Consider the following 16,734-nt stretch of genomic DNA (forward strand, 5'->3'; position numbering starts at 1 on the left):
TCCGAGATACGGGGTGTTGAAATTTTTCTTCCAAACTGCCAATCTATTTATTGCTCTAAGACCGGTTAAGTGGTGAAATGAAATTTGGTGAGTTTTAAGAGATAGTTATTGCGCATTTTTTGACATACAAACAATTTTGTATTCATCATTGGCGCGCATACGTTTAATGGTCTGAATTTTTTTAAAGAATAAAATAGTACACCACTGAGATATTTCAAATTTAAAATTATTTTTGAATTATTCATTTAATTTATAATAAAAAACCTCTCTTGTCTTATTTTCATATGATGCACTGTTTTTATGTAAAAAAAAATAAATATCTTATCGCGCACTTTTTATTTCTTTAATAGGTACTTTATCAAGAACTATCTAATATTACAATAATAATAAACTAGAATAATATCAGAACATAACACAAATAAAATTTAAACTAAGCACAAAGCTACAACAAGTGTTCAAAATGACCTTCTTCAGAAGTGACAGAAGAAATTTAAATCCATCATTGGCGCGCGTACGGGTAATGGTCTGATTTTTTTAAGAAAAAGTAGTACGCCACTCAAATATGTAAAACTAAAAATTATTTTTGAATTCCTCGTTCAATTTACGACAAAAAATATGTCTTGCCTTTTTTTCATATGAGGTGCCGATTTTATACAAAAAAATAATACATCTTTACGCTTACAAAATATTTCAGGTAGGTTCCATAATCTGAATAGAAACTTATTTTTCAAATACTTTGTAGACTTTAAGATGTTTTATTTTTTTGCTTAAAAACGGCGCCTCATATGAAAAAAGGCAAAGAAACATTTTCTGTTGTAAATTGAACGAGCAATTCAAAAATGATTTTTAATTTAAAATATCTCAGGGGCGCACTATTTTTTTCATTAATAAAATTCAAACCATTACTCGTACGCGCGCCAGTGATGAATAAAAAATTCTTCTGTTACCTCTGAAGAAGGTCATTTTGAATATTTGTTGTAGCTTTGTGCCTAGGAATTGTACGGAATGTGCCTATTGTACGGAATGGAAGCAGTCACGTTTAAAGGCCAGTTCCATAACACACTTGATGTGTTTGAAATGTGGTGCCTGCGTCGAATGCTTAGAATATCATGGACGGACAGAGTCAAAAATGAGGAAGTACTAAGAAGAGCGGGTAGGAGGATAGGAAACTTTTTATGTTAAAAGTAAGAAGACTGCATACTTGGGGCACTTATTACGAGGAGAACAATACACTTTTCAGCAACTGATACTCGAAGGAAAGATAGAGGTTAAGAGGGGTCTGGAACGTAAAAAGGTGTCATGGCTGCGTAATGTTCGCCAATGGACAGGAATTCATAGCTATGAATTGCTTCGCAATGCTGCTAAACACAGAATTATTTAATCCTGACTATATCTCACCTGGAAAGACAACGTAATTATATGTATTTCAGACTGTATAGTTTATGTTTATATTTTAGAAAGGACAGCTAGGAAGAACTCCTAACAACGTTTCGTCACAAGATGTTACTCAGCCAGGAAACAGCTCATCATCTCGGTTTTCCAATCCCAGGACTCCTTGGTATAGCTTCCCTGGGTTAATACCAAATATTGGCCCAAGACATGGCCGTAGAGCAACTTGGGTGGGAGCATCAGGAGACCAAACATTCCTTAAATTGGATGAAAGTCTCATCAATTCCGTTAGTATATCGAAATCGACAGTAACGGCAAATAAGTGTTCAATCGGTAAGTAATATATGTTGCTCATTAAAAATTCGAAATCAAACATAAATTACATTAAACCATTCAAATAATAACAAGAGTGAGAAATGGTGCCAAATATAGAATGGCATAGAGCCAAATCGAGAACGATATTTTACAATCGTTGGAAAATAATAATTACACTTTTATAAAAAAGAACTTTTTATAATAAAACGTTTTAATTATTTATAGGACCCAATATAAAATTATAAACTCATAAATCAAAGAAAATATTTAAAGTGGTATATTTAATATTTACATATAATAATTAACTTATAAAATATGAATTTTTAGTATATTAACTTTTAATTATTTATTAAAAAAAAAGATACGTACAGCCGGGTTCGAATTCGGGACCTCTCGATCTGCAGTCTAATGCTCTACCACTGAGCCACCATCAATTTGTTAATATCGATTTGTTGACGTACTTTAAAATGGAATCTAAATGTCATTGCATTAATCACATTTTTAAAATAGTTTGAAATTTAAAAAAATCAATTTATCCATATAATAGCAGTTAAATATTGCATGGTTAGCTAGTTCTGAGCTATTCTGAAAATTTCAGGTGCCTTGGTAGCCTAGAAGTATTTTTAAAATGGATTACAAAATTTTCGGACATAGTGACATAGTTACAAAGACCAAGCCAAGTATATAAACACGTTTTAATAAGAAGGAAAATAATGTGCATCATGATCGTCTAAGTATGGCGGATACGAAGAAAACTCTTAAAACCAAAATAAACTGCGCGTCATAGAAAACGGGCACCCTAAAAAATGGGTAATTTTTGAGGTCGCGTATCTCCAAAACCTGTTGTCCGATTTAAGTGATTTTTTGAATATGTTATAGCCTTATTCTTTGTCAATATCCCTGTAATAATATTTTTGCTAAACAGGTAAATTTTCATTGTATACCGAGTGTACGAATCAAACTGTGTTTTTTTCTCAAAGTTCGCAACACCCTGTGGAATAACCTAGCATTTATAAAATACTGAAATTAAAACCCAACTATAGCCTCAGGTTTTCTTAACATTCTGTTTTTTTATTCATTCGCTTACGTTCGATAATACAAAAGTTAGGTACTTTAACAACTAGCCATGTTCTCATGTTCTTTTTCAGTACAGGGTGTTTCTAAACAAGTGCGAGAAACTTTAAAGGGTAGTTCTGCATTAAAAAATAATGACAGTTTGCTTTATAATCGTATGTCCGCAAATGCTTCGTTTCCGAGATACGGGATGTTGAATATTTTTTTACAAACTGACGATTTACTTTATTGCCCAAAAACCGATTGAGATATGCAAATGAAATTTGGTAGGTTTTAACAGATAGTTATTGCGAATTTTTTGACATACAATTAAAAATTTTATATTCACCATTGGCGTGCATACAGATAATGTGATCGGTCATATTAACAGTATGCACGCCAATAGTGAATATGAAATTCTTAGTAGCAAGTCAAAAAATTCGCAATAACTATCTCTTAAAACCTACCGAATTTCATTTGCATATCTCAACCGGTTTTAGGGCAATAAAATAAATCGTCAGTTTGTAAAAAAATTCAACATCCTGTATCTCATAAAGGAAGCATTTGCGGACATAAGTTTATAAAGCAAACGGTCATTATTCTATCATGCAAAATTGCCCCTTAAAGTTTGTCGCACTTATTTACAAACAACCTATACTGATGAAGAACATGACTAGTTGTTAAAGTACATAACTTTTGTATTATCCAACATAAGCGAATGAATCAAAAAATAGAATGCTAAGAAAACCTGAGGCTATAGTTGAGTTTTAATTTCAGTATTGTATAAATGCTAGGTTATTCCGCAGGGTGTTGCGAACTTTGAGAAAAAACCACAGTTTGATTTGTACACCCGGTATACAATGAAAATTTACATGTTTAGCAAAAATATTATTACAGGGATATTGAGAAAGAATAAGGCTATAACATATTCAAAAAATCACTTAAATCGGACAACAGGTTTTGGAGATACGCGACCTCAAAAATTACCCATTTTTTAGGGTGCCCGTTTTCTATGACGCGCAGTGTATATATCCCGCCAATTTTTGTTTATTTAGTTTATTGTATCTCAACTAAGTACAAGGTTATTGTGACACGGAGCCAATTTTGTAACTATAAATTTTACATTACATTTTAATTTATAATAAAGAGAAAAATATATAAAAAAAACGTTAAATTTTGTAATATAGATTTGTTGCTCGAAGGAAGTCAAGTATACACTCTGAAGAAGTTCTAATTGACTGAGGATCACATTTGTAGCACCTTGTATAGAGTGTTTTTTTTACTAAAAGGGGAAGTTTCCTAGGTTGGCTGTATACCATATAGTTAAAAAACTCTAACATTAAGTAAAACACTTCTATGTAATTGGTATATTTATTAAAATTTAAAAAATCCCAATGGGTTGAGTAAAATATGTCCAATTCAGAACGTTTTCAGACTTATCGGTCCATCATCAGTGAATCTACAATAAAATAAGTAATCCCATTTTCACCATGTTCCCTTAGGTTATATCCTGTAACATCGGCGTTTAGCCTGTTTAATTATTTTTAAACAAAGTAAATCGAAACTGAAGCGGTAGCGGGTAGGTACCCCTCTATGGTCCCGATTGAGGGTAGACTTACTTCAGGGAGGTAGCGTCCCTGCCCACGCGAGCTCCTGGTTTTTCCTCCACTCCCGACTTAGGTGAAACCAGGCCCAAACCCTAGTATTATCCTACCCAAACCCCAAATTCCTTTCCTATATCCCCCCTCACTTGCCAAACCATCGTGCCAGCGCGGCGAGTTATTTATCGGCTAAGGGAATAAACCCCGACAGAAAATTCTGGCCCTCCTAGCAAGGGGGTTTAGCAATGGGCCAGCAACTCATTCTTGGAAAAATATTTTTACGCTAATAATACCGAAACCAAGCCTCGGAATACGGATGGAACTAAAGGACGACGACAATGGCAACGAAAACGGACACTGATTTGTGGTACTTGGAATACACAGGGAATTAGAAATAAAATCGAAGATGTTATCGAAGAAATGAAGAAACACAAAATGGACTTTGCTGTACTCTCTGAAACAAAGAAAAAAGGACAAGGAACTCAAAATCTGGATAGATATATACATATACATACGGGAGTTAATAAGGAAGAACATGCCAAAAGAGGAGTATCAATACTTATATTGAAGAAATACAAAAAGAACATATCGAACTGGCAAGCAATAAATGAAAGAATCATAAAGGTCAACCTCAACCTGAAAGGATCAAAAATGACAATAATAGGCACATACGGCCCGAATGATGATGCACGCGTAGAAGAAAAAAGAAAATATTATGAAGTCTTAGAGGAAACTATTTCTCAAATAGGTCAAACAAGGGAAACTATTATACTAGGTGACCTAAATGCAAGAACTGGTAGAAGAATAAACGATGAAATTATAGGACCATATGGAGAAAACACTACAAACGACAATGGCAATAACTTAATAGAAATGTGTAGACACAATTCACTAAGGATCATGAATGGGTATTTCAAACATAAGGCAATACATACATATACATGGACTCAGCCTACAAGAAACTTGAGATCAGTAATTGATTACCTAATAATGAAACAAAAATCTAAAATAAAAGTGCATGACGTAAGAGTGTTTCGAGGAGCCGAATGTGGAAGTGACCACTACTTAGTAAAAGCCAAAATGATACTACCTCTAAGCGGAAATTGTAAACACCAACAAAATCAAAACATAAACGAAAATCACTCAGTAGAAGTTAAACAACTGCAGTACAATCTAACAAGTTTAGACAACGATAGTACTAGAGAATTGTATAAAAAAAGATTAGTGCAACAACTACCACAGGAATTCAAACATAAAACAACAGAAGAGCTACATAGAATAATAAAAAAAGGAATACATCAAGCCGCCAAAGAAGCCTTAGGTATAAGAGAAAATAAACCCAGAAAGACAAATAATTGGTGGAATGATGAACTACAGGAAATGAAAGAACAAAAGCAAAAATTATATCACAGATGGCTTGGAACAAAAGATCAAGAACATAAAAGAGAATATAGAGAAATGGTAAATAAATTTAAATCAACGGTAATAGAGTCAAAAAATCAAAGCTGGGAAAGAAAATGTCAGGAATTAGATACGTACATCGGCGGCCGCAAATCAAGAGAATCCTGGAGGTTTATAAAAAAACATCAGATCCAACAAAACAGAACAAATAGCCATACACTCCATAGAACCTGAAAAATGGGAAAAACACTATAAAACACTGTTAGTAGAAGAAAGACCGGAATACAAAAACATAGAACAACATGAAGTCCTGATTCAAGGGGAGCCATTAGCAATCAACGTAGAAGACACTAAAAAAGCTGTATCACTGCTGAAAAATGGACGTGCTCCTGGTCCAGAGGGGATATATGCAGAGTTAATAAAAAATGGAACCAACAAACTATTCGAGATTCTAACAGAAGTTTTCAATAGGCACTTGCATGGAGAACCAGTGCCACAAAGTTGGAAAGAAGGATGGATTACATCTATCCATAAGAAAGGAAATAAGGAAGATTGCAATAACTATCGGGGTATAACTGTTACGAGTACGCTTAGCAGATTATATGGAAGAATTATAAAAGAACGCATATGCGAAGAATACCGCCCTTTTGAGTCAGAAGAACAAAACGGATTCAGAGCAGGACGATCCACAATAGATAGTATTTTCTGCTTATCCCAAATACTTGAGAAAAGAACACTGAGATCTCGAGAAGTGCATTTACTCTTAGTCGATTTAACAAAAGCATATGACACCGTGCCTGTTGCGAAGTTGTGGAAAGTATTGGAGAAAACCAGTATCAGCGTTACACTAATCGATGCTATTAAAGAGCTTTATAAGAACACAATAGCAAAAGTTAAAATAGGAAAATAGGTGTCTAATGGTTTTCAGGTAACAAAAGGACTTAAGCAAGGTTGTTGTTTATCTCCCATACTGTTCAACATATATATCGATGAAGCACTCAGGCACTGGAAGAAGAAGTGTAAAGGGATGGGGCTATCTATTGGGGATGAAACGTTATATACGTTGCACTATGCAGATGACCAGGTAGTTATTGCCCAAGACAAAGAAGACCTGGAGTATATGGCTAGAAAACTAATGGAAGAGTACAAAAAATGGGGCCTCGAAGTAAATGTCCAAAAAACACAATATCTTTGCGTAGGAGGAGAAAATAATCCAGATGACCTCGACTTAGAAGATGAAACTATTAAGAAATGTGACCAATGTACATATTTGGGGGTAAAACTGACAAAGACAGGACGAAGTGATGAAGCCATAAAAGACAGAATAACCAAAGGAAAACAAGTTATAGGTGCGTTGAATTCAGTATTATGGCAAAAAAATATAAGACCGGAAACGAAAAAACGAATATATAATACCATATTAAAACCAGTAATCGTCTATGGCTCAGAAGTGTGGCAGTTATCACAAAAACTTAAAGGTAACCTATTGGCAGTTGAAATGGATTTTTGGAGGAGAGCAGCGGGAAAGTCTAGATTAGAACATGTGAAAAATGAGGACATCAGGAGACAAATGAAAGTACAAAGATCAATTATAGAAGACATCGAAAAACAACAACTAATATGGTACGGACATGTTAGACGTATGGGGGAAGAAAGACTACCCAAAAAGATATTAGAATGGGTACCACCAGAGAAAAGAAAACGAGGACGACCACCAACAACATGGATCCAAGGAATCTCAAAAGCAATGTCAGCAAGAAATCTATCTGAAGAAGACTGGCAGAATAGACAGGCTTGGCGAACGGGAACCCAAAGGCGTATTACGCTGTGAACGGGATATATATATATATATATATATATATATATATATATATATATATATATATATATATATATATATATAAATCGAATTATAAATTCAACCATTGTTTGGTTCTGGGGCTATTTAGCAAGTATGCACGTAAGTAATCTAACCACACTTTTCTAGCTTTCAAAATTTCAACCATCTTTCAATTCTAATAGTGGGATTACTTATTTTATTGTAGATTCACTGGTGATGGACCGATAGGTCTGAAATCGTTCTGAATTGGACATATTTTACTCAACCCATTAGGATTTTTTAAATTTTAATAAATATACCAATTACATAGATGTGTTTTACTTCATGTTAGAGTTTTTTATTTTTTTTTTTTTTTTTGTTCTTTCTCACAGCCAGTCCACTGAGTAAGAATATGTTAAACGGTTAACGATTTACTACACTTTTCACAAACAGGTGATTTTTCTGAAGCCATGAGGTATGAGGTGTTCATGTATCGGCCGTGTGTGACCAATTTTTAGCCTGCGAATGATGAACTTGTCTCTTTTGCTTAAGTTAGGTAGCTGAAAGGTTTCGACGGTAGGTTGTATTTTGTATAATTTCGAGGTTGACCTCTTCCATTGGTTTTGCCAGGATTTTTTTATTTGCGACCTAAAAAGATTTGATTTCTGATTTGGTTGTAATTGCTTGTTTTTCAGCAGTGTCAGCGTTTTCAATACCTGAAATGCCAACATTTAAGGGGATATACCTCATTTAAAATCACTGTAACACTGCACTGACACTAAGTACATGAAATATTGAAGAAAAATATAAATTATGATAACGGTTGTTTTCCCCCCGTACACATCACCGTCATTGAAACATTCAGCATGGTTAATAAATCTACTGTTGCAGGATACATAAAAAAGTCTTATATCGGCTAGTGATCTTGTTTACCTACACCGGCTCCAATTAAAGATTATCCATTCCGCACTAAATTAATCTTTACTTTTGATTAACCTCTTATTATTTTATTGGCTGCTTACTATCACCAAATAACACTACTGCCAAAGATACGTTTAATCTCAAAAAAATTCTTAAACATTAAGCAATCATCCATACCGGCTAAACTGCCAGTATGGCTGTTCTTCTTCCATTGGACTGAGTCCCTTAATAGTCGAAGCAATAAAGCACTGAACCTCCGAAAAAAAAAACGACAAGAAGGATCTTAATAATTCTTTTTGCATTCGATTCGTGAATATGCCAGGAAACTTTGTGATACCCAGCCATAATATAATATTGAAAAACAGCATACAAAAAGTGCATACTTAAAGTGCATCTCAAACAGACAAAAAAAATTCAGTACTCGTCAATTATCGGCGGAAATGAGTTCAATTTGTTACTCTGGAATTTTTGGGGTCGCTGAAAACGAATATGACGTCGTAAGTGATCTCCGGAGTACCTAGTGCCCTGGGTACCTACTGTTTACCTCGGCATTAAAATTCATTAAAAAATTAGTCAAAATCATTACTCGGGGGATTTTTAGGGTCACTAACGACGAATATGACATCGGAAGTGATCTACGGAGTACCTGGTGCCCCCAGGGTACCTACTGTTTACCTCGTCTTGTGGAGTTTTCGGCAAAAAATTTATTAAAAAATTAGTCAAAAATAATTACTCGGGGGGTTTTTAGGGTCGCTAACGACGAATATGACATCGAAAGTGATGTCAGAAATACCTGGTGCTTAGGGTACCTGCTGTTTACCTCGTCATCGGAAGCTTTCGGCAAATTCGTTAAAAAATTAGTCAAAAATCATTACTTAGAGGGTTTTGGGGTCGCAGACGACGAATATGACATCGGAAGTGATTTCCGGAGTACCTGGTGCCTAGGGTATCTACTGTCTATCTCGTGACTAATGTTTTTGAGTAATTGTTTAATGAATTTGCCGAAAACTCCAGAAGACGAGGTACCCTGGGCACTAAATATTCCGGAGATCACGTCCGATGTCATATTCGTCGTTAGTGACCTGAAAAAAAAACCCCCGAGTAATGATTTTGACTAATTTTTTAATGAAAATTAATGGCTCCAGGTACTCCGGAGATCAATTACGACGTCATATTCGTTTTCAGCGACCCCAAAAACGCCAGCGTAACAAAATTGAACTCATTTCCGCCGATAATTGACGAGTTTTGAATTTTTTTATTGTCTGTTTGAGATGCACTTTAAGAATACATCTTTTGTATGTAGTTTTTCATCATTATATTATAATATTATCATGGCTCGGTGTCACAAAGTTTCCTGGCGCATTCACGAATCGATATTACGTGCTTTAAAGGTAAAATATTGCAAAATCTCTAAATTTCAAAGAACCGCTTGGATTGACATGAAATTTGGCATACACATAGCTAACAAGTCAAAGAAAAAAAGTGATATTGTGCCGATGTGTGCTTTTGCCCTAGGGGTGAGTTTCACCCCCTTTTGGGGGTGAAAAATATATGTTCCAAATAAGTCCGGAAATAGATAAAATGACTAATTCTAAGTAACTTTTGTTGTATAAAGTTTTTTCATTAAGTTAATACTTTTCGAGTTATTCGCGAGTGAATATGTTAATTTTTTTACAAAATACCACGTTTTAAGACAGTTTTTCGCAAATAAATCAAAAAGTAAGTATTTGGTCGAAAAAAATTCATATCAAAAATATAGCACGTAAAAAAGTGAAAAACATGGTATATATTAGGTCACTATAGCTAGTAGAAGCGGAGTTATAGCTAATGAAAAATAGGTTCATATTCGTCAAATTTCAAATCGAATATGTTAACGTGCCATAACCAAAAAACGAAGCACTTTTTTGGGAAAAACTCATTTTAACTTTTTTAATGTGTTTAAAAAATGCTTATTTTTGTTTTTTAAAAAAATTTTTTAGCATCAAAAGTAAACAAGTTACGCTCAAAATAAAGTTGGTCCCTTTTTTGGTAAGAAATCGGGAAAATTACTCCCTAATGAGCATTTCAAATGAACTTAATTGTTACCACTTTACAAGTTTTTTACTCGCGTATGTATTGATCATATGATCTGTAAGTTTCATCGGTTCAAAGTCCTTATTTTTGAAAGAGCTGTAGATAAAAGGGCTTGAACGAGTCACTTATCACGAGTGTATGCAAATTTAGAAACAACGAATCTTAACCAATTTTTGTCTTACAGAAAAACAAAAAAATACAAAGTATTCAGAAAAGTAAAGCCGACTTTTTTTATTGTTTAAGATTTTTGGTATCTCTAACAATTTTTAAGATTTTAAAAATTTTACTTTAAAACTAAATTTTTTCAAAAATAAGCTCTTTTGAATCGATGAAACTTACAGATCATATTATAAACACAACATAAGTAAAGTAACTTGTGAAGCAGTAACGATTAATTTCATTTAAGTTGCTAATTGGGGGTATCTTCCTGATTTTTTTTGCCAAAACAAAAGGGACTAACAAGCGTAACTTGGTTACATTTGATGCTAGAAATTTTTTTATAAAAACAAAAATAAAGCTTTTTTTAAACAATTTAAAAAAGTTTTAATGTGTTTTCCCCAAGAATACTTCATTATTTGGATATTTCACATTGAATTATTCTATTTGGAATTTTTCGAATATGAACCTATTTTTCATTAGCTATAACTCTGCTATTGCTAGGTATAGAGACCTAATATATACGCCGTTTTTTCACTTTTTTATAGGCTATAGTTTTGGTAAGAATATTTTTTCGACAAAATGCCTACGTTTTGAGTTATTTGCGAAAAACTGTCTAAAAACATGGTTATTTTGTTGAAAAATGAACATAGTCACTTGCAAATAACTCGAAAAGTATTGATTTGGTGAAAAACTCTATAGAACAAAAGTTGCTTAAAATTAGTCAGCTTATCCATTTCGGGACTTATCTTGGACATATATTTTTTCACTCTCGAAATGGGGTGAAATTCACCCCTAGGGCAAAAGCACACATCGGCACAATATCACTTTTTTTTAAACAAAAGATGTAGATCTTTGAAACACACTCAGTGATCAAAAGATCCAAAGTTAATGAATTAATTAATCACTTTTTTTCTTTGAAAGAACGTACCACGAATGCAAAAAGAATTATTAAGATCCGTCTTGTCGTTTTTTTTTTTGGAGGTAAGGCCGATTTTAATTATTTTTTGCTTCGCCTAGAAGATCTAATGTGAGAATGAATTCAATTCTCACGAATGGATGATTTCTCTTCTCAGCGATTGTTAGTATAAATAAATGGTTCAAAGTTTTTTCCATATGGTCGACTAAAAGTACTGTTCAATAAGATGCATATGTAAAGTCTACGACAGTCTTTATAACATTTTTTGTAAATAGGCGTAGTCGATGCTGATTTACAATGTCTTGATTGTTTTTCATGGATTTTATTGCTCTTTCGACCAATTCTGATTTCACTTTAATTGATTTTTTTAATTGATAATTTCATTTTTAGTGTTACTTCCTAATGAAGAAGAAACTGCGAAGAATTTTAAATGCCTAGTCATTAACAAAAGAGATGGAAATTGCAACTCGTTTAAATCGGCCGACCAAGTCGATTTCAGTAACAAAATCGTTTGCATGGATCCCATCTACAACGTTCTGTGGTCTTACAGTGTTATGAATAACGAATTTACTGCGTATAATGTCATAGCTGCAGAACTACAGACTTTAAAGAACGTTAACAAACCTGAAGGAAAATATTTAAGCGAAATTAGAAATATAAAAGATGCCAAAAATGTTGACAGAAACATGCAGTTGTCTTCGATTCTTTCGCCTGAGCTAGCTTTGCCTGTCACCACAAACTGTTATGTCACGCGATTTCAAGCAGCTATCAATCTTCTATGTTGCTTGGATATTTTAACAATGTCTCATGATCTACAGATAACAGCTATAAATGAAACTGTCGATGAAAGGTGTCAGATGACAGGCAAGCAATATTCCAAAGAAGACTTCCAAGCAGTTAACAGATTCGAAAGCCACGGTGGAGGATGGGGATATTCCGGACATAGTATTGAGGCGATTCGATTTATGGCCGACACAGACATATTACTTGGGGGATTCGGCTTGTTTGGAGGTAGAGGAGAGTATACTGCTAAGTTGAAACTATTAGATATTGGACCGGAAGGTGGAGAGCAGGAAATCGATGGCGAGTTGTTGGCTGAAACTGAAGAAATTCCCTATGAATGTGGACCTCGACAGAAGTTTCCTATCTTATTTGATGAACCAGTATCACTACAGGTATGTATGTTTGATTTTAAATTATCTTGTTTATAAATTTTATTATATTACTGACAAAGAACTCTCTCGTATGTCGAATTCTTCCACAGAAATATCCGCTTTTTATTAAACCCTTTTCTTTACTTCAATAGTTTGCATCAAATCTTTAGACGTTGATTTGACTGACTTTTCTTCAATGCAAATAAATGAAAATTTGCAGACATATGCATTCGCGGGAACAATACACGAATAGTCAATAAAAAAAATTTGTGTTTACTAATTTTTTAAATAAAAAATCGATTTTAATGGAAAATGTTTAAATTCTCTTGTTTTTACAATGTAGAAACTTGAAACTTTTACGGATTGTAGCTAATGATATGAACTATACATAATTTCACTTTTTACGTTAATTGTTTACGTTACGCTTCATAAATAAACAATAAAGTTTCAAATTTTGAACGCTTATATACTTGTTATATATAAATCGGAGTTTATTCGTGTCAAATTTCAATACGATAGGAAACAAAACTTCAACCAAAACTCGAATTCAAAAAATTCGTGTTTTTATCGTAGTCTTAGAAAAAACACCGGTAGACGTTTTGTGCTACAATTAACATTAGAATTCGTTTTGTCGTATTAATTAATTAAACGTTTTTCTTTAGTTCAATCTTTGGGTCAAATCTTTGGACGTTAATTTGACTGCCTTTTCTTTAATGCAAATGACTAAAAATTTGCAGACATATGCATTCGCGGGAACAATACACGAAGAGACAATAATTTTTTTTATATTTATTGTTTAAATAAAAAAAATGATTTTAATGGAAAAAGCTTAAATTCTCTTGTTTTTTACAGTGTAGAAACTTGAAACTGTTACAGATTGTAGCTAATTATATGAACCATACATAATTTCACTTTTTACGTTAATTGTTTACGTTATACTTCATAAATAAACAATAAAGTTTCACATTTTTTGCCGATTCCGACTACTTTTCATGTTTGTACATCATTATGTTTTATACATATTTTAATAAACATGACGACATATTTTAATGTTTGAAAAGTGTAATGCTAAAAAGTAAAAAATAAAAAAATATGAAAAAAATATTTTTAAGAAACGCTTTTTTTTAGTTACGAGTGACTAAAATTAAAAATATTACTTATATGAAAATCAACTAAAAAGCAAAAAATAAAAAAAATAGAAAAATCTAACACATTCGTTAAAGAAAAGCGTTTATTCGATGAAGACGCGCCACGCTTTTCTTTGACAAATGTGTTACATTTTTAAAAATTTTTTTATTTTTTTGCTTTTTAGTTAATTTTTTTATAGTATTTTTAATTTTAGTCACTCGTAACTAAAGAAAAGCGTTTCTTAAAAATATTTTTTTCATATGTTTTTATTTGATGATAAAAACATTGGTTTTGAAATTTGGGTGCACACCCTTGAGACCAATTTTTTTTGTGCTTTAGTAGGTATTTAAATCTGAAGGAAAGAAATAGTGCCGCCACCCGGAACGAGGGTAATCATGTTTTTTCTGCGAAACTTCAAAAATTGAATGAGCCAAACCATAGTGATTTTGGGGTGTACAAATATCGCGAATTAAAATCACTGTAGGATCTGTTCAAAAGCACGTACAAACCTTTTTAAAATACAAAGAAGAAGCCCGTTTTCGTTTTTCTTCTCACTCTCAATCTACAGGGTTATTTTTATGTATGGAACGCCTTAATTATCTCGAAAAGGGCTTATACGATTTTTATAAATTTTGGTTTGTAATGGTGTTGTAATGCGGCCGATATTATGCTGGTATAGTCGATTTGCTAATCTGAGACACAACTGTCTACACTTCTTCTTCTTCTTTAAGTTCCATCTTCTATCGAAGGTTGGAAATCATCATGGCAATGCGGACCCTGTTGACTGCCGCTCTAAATATCTCTGCACTACTGCATTCGAACCATTCCCGTAAGTTCTTAAGCCAGGATGTTCTTCGTCTTCCCACATTTCGCTTTCCTCGGATTTTGCCTTGCATAATAAGTTGTAATAATGAGTATTTTTGCCCTCTCATCACATGTCCCAAGTACTCAAGTTTTCGTCTTTTGATAGTTAGTATTATTTCCGGTTGATTGTTGTCTACACTACAATCACAATAAAGATGCACTAGAAATAAACAAGCACTAGGAGCACTCCCAAATCATGATTTGGGAGTGCTCCTCGAACAGTCAACGTGTCTAGGTTTGTTTATTTCTATATAGGGCATTTTTATTGTGATTGTAGTGTAGACAGTTTTGTCTCAGATTAGCGAATCGACTATATTTACATTATTGTCAGATGTTCCAGTTTTCTGTAAATCGAATGAACTTTCTTATTTCAAGGAGATCACCCTCTATATTTGTTAACTATTGAAGGCCTTAAGAAATACTAGTTATTTTACCAATAGCTAAATCATGTGTTTGGAGTATGGTATTGCTTTTCCAATAGATACCCAAATGATGGATTGAAAGTCGTGGTTTTATCAAATGCCCCCCCCCCCCCGATCACCCGCATGAATCCTTAAGACTATTTCCTGTGGGGTCACTTAAAAACATCGTTTATACAACAAAACCTGTCAGTATTCAGGAATTAAAAAAGAAGAATTGAGTAGTCAGGTATGTCGCAAAATGTATTACAAAATTTTAAAAATCACATTGTACTGGATTAAACTGATAACATTTTGAGAATCTGTTTTAATTGCCTTTACAATGCTCTGTTTTTAAACCAGGAAGAGTAATTCAAATTTATCGCGCCGTAATGCTTTATGACATAATGACACTATTGACGTTAATGAAATTTTGACACTATTGGCATTTCATAGCTTCATTTAGTTATATTCCCTGTGAGCCGATAAGTAGAGGGGATTAAATAGTTTTCGCTAGCTCTGTTAGTGGAAGTTTTGTGCATTTAACTTAAACAATTTTACCAGCATAGTACAAGGTTCAAACCGCGAGAGAGCGCTACCGGTGAAACTCACAGCGAACAAAAACAGAGGTAACCTCTAAATTTCACATAGACTTCTTCTTTTTCTCAATGGTCTCTTGCGTAAGCAGTTATCCACCCGCAGGGACTTTTATATTAACTATTATAAGATTATAATGAATAAAATAAAAAAGCATAATTAATTTTACTATTAATTCTGTGTATTTGTTCAGTAATCAGTTTTCAATAATATTTCAGTTCATAATTTGTGTGTTTCTAGATAAATATATATTTTTATCGTTTTGTAATATTTCATATACCTACACCAATTTTACCAGAAAAGTACAAGTTTCAAACCGCGAGAGAGCGCTACTGGCGAAACTCACAGCGAATCGGCGATTTTTTGTGTTTTCAGAGTTATTCCTTTAATTTTTAGATTTTTAGTCTGCTTTTAAATAAAACACGGTGTTCAAGAGAAAATCTAAATAAAAGTTGATCGAACCCCCTACTTTTTTTGCTGTTATGATAGCAGTATCCCTTGTAGACCAAAAATACGTCAAAATTAAAATCGGCTACGGGGCACTTTTTGCGCATGCGTAAAGGAAGATTTGTTCTATTTATTTTTCTGTTGTTTTATTTTTCTTAATCTGTATAATCAGATTTTCATATATTTTAATATGTGTGAGTATGTATATGATATGTATATACACTCACACATATACCTACAAACAGACATACAGATACACACACAAATATACCGGGTGTTGAATAGTCAAACGGGTCATAAGAAACAATGGGGAATTCTAAACTGTTGAATTACTTCTTCCCTAATTATTTTAAATCAAAAGTCGTGAGAAACTAATTGTAGAGGACTGAAATGTGTATTAAAAACAAATGGTAAAATTGTTCTACGAATTAAACACAGTCCAAAATTTTGCAAAAATTTAAAACAATTGTCAGAGTATTATTAGTCCAATCGACCTCTA

At 33.2% G+C, this 16,734-nt stretch overlaps 1 protein-coding gene across 4 annotated transcripts in view; it reads left to right on the forward strand.

Annotated features, from left to right (window-relative positions):
- The window catches only part of LOC126889923 (E3 ubiquitin-protein ligase MYCBP2), a 743,799-nt gene that overhangs the window by 105,808 nt on the left and 621,257 nt on the right, over positions 1–16,734 (forward strand). For all 4 annotated transcript variants that reach the window (XM_050658657.1, XM_050658658.1, XM_050658659.1 and 1 more), the window contains exons 12-13: positions 1,458–1,722; positions 12,038–12,822. In XM_050658657.1, coding sequence (XP_050514614.1) covers positions 1,458–1,722; positions 12,038–12,822 — 1,050 coding nt within the window. The remainder of the gene's footprint in view (positions 1–1,457; positions 1,723–12,037; positions 12,823–16,734) is intronic.

This window comes from Diabrotica virgifera, chromosome 8 (genome assembly GCF_917563875.1).
Source record: "Diabrotica virgifera virgifera chromosome 8, PGI_DIABVI_V3a".
In the NCBI taxonomy this organism is placed as follows: Eukaryota; Metazoa; Arthropoda; class Insecta; order Coleoptera; family Chrysomelidae; genus Diabrotica; species Diabrotica virgifera.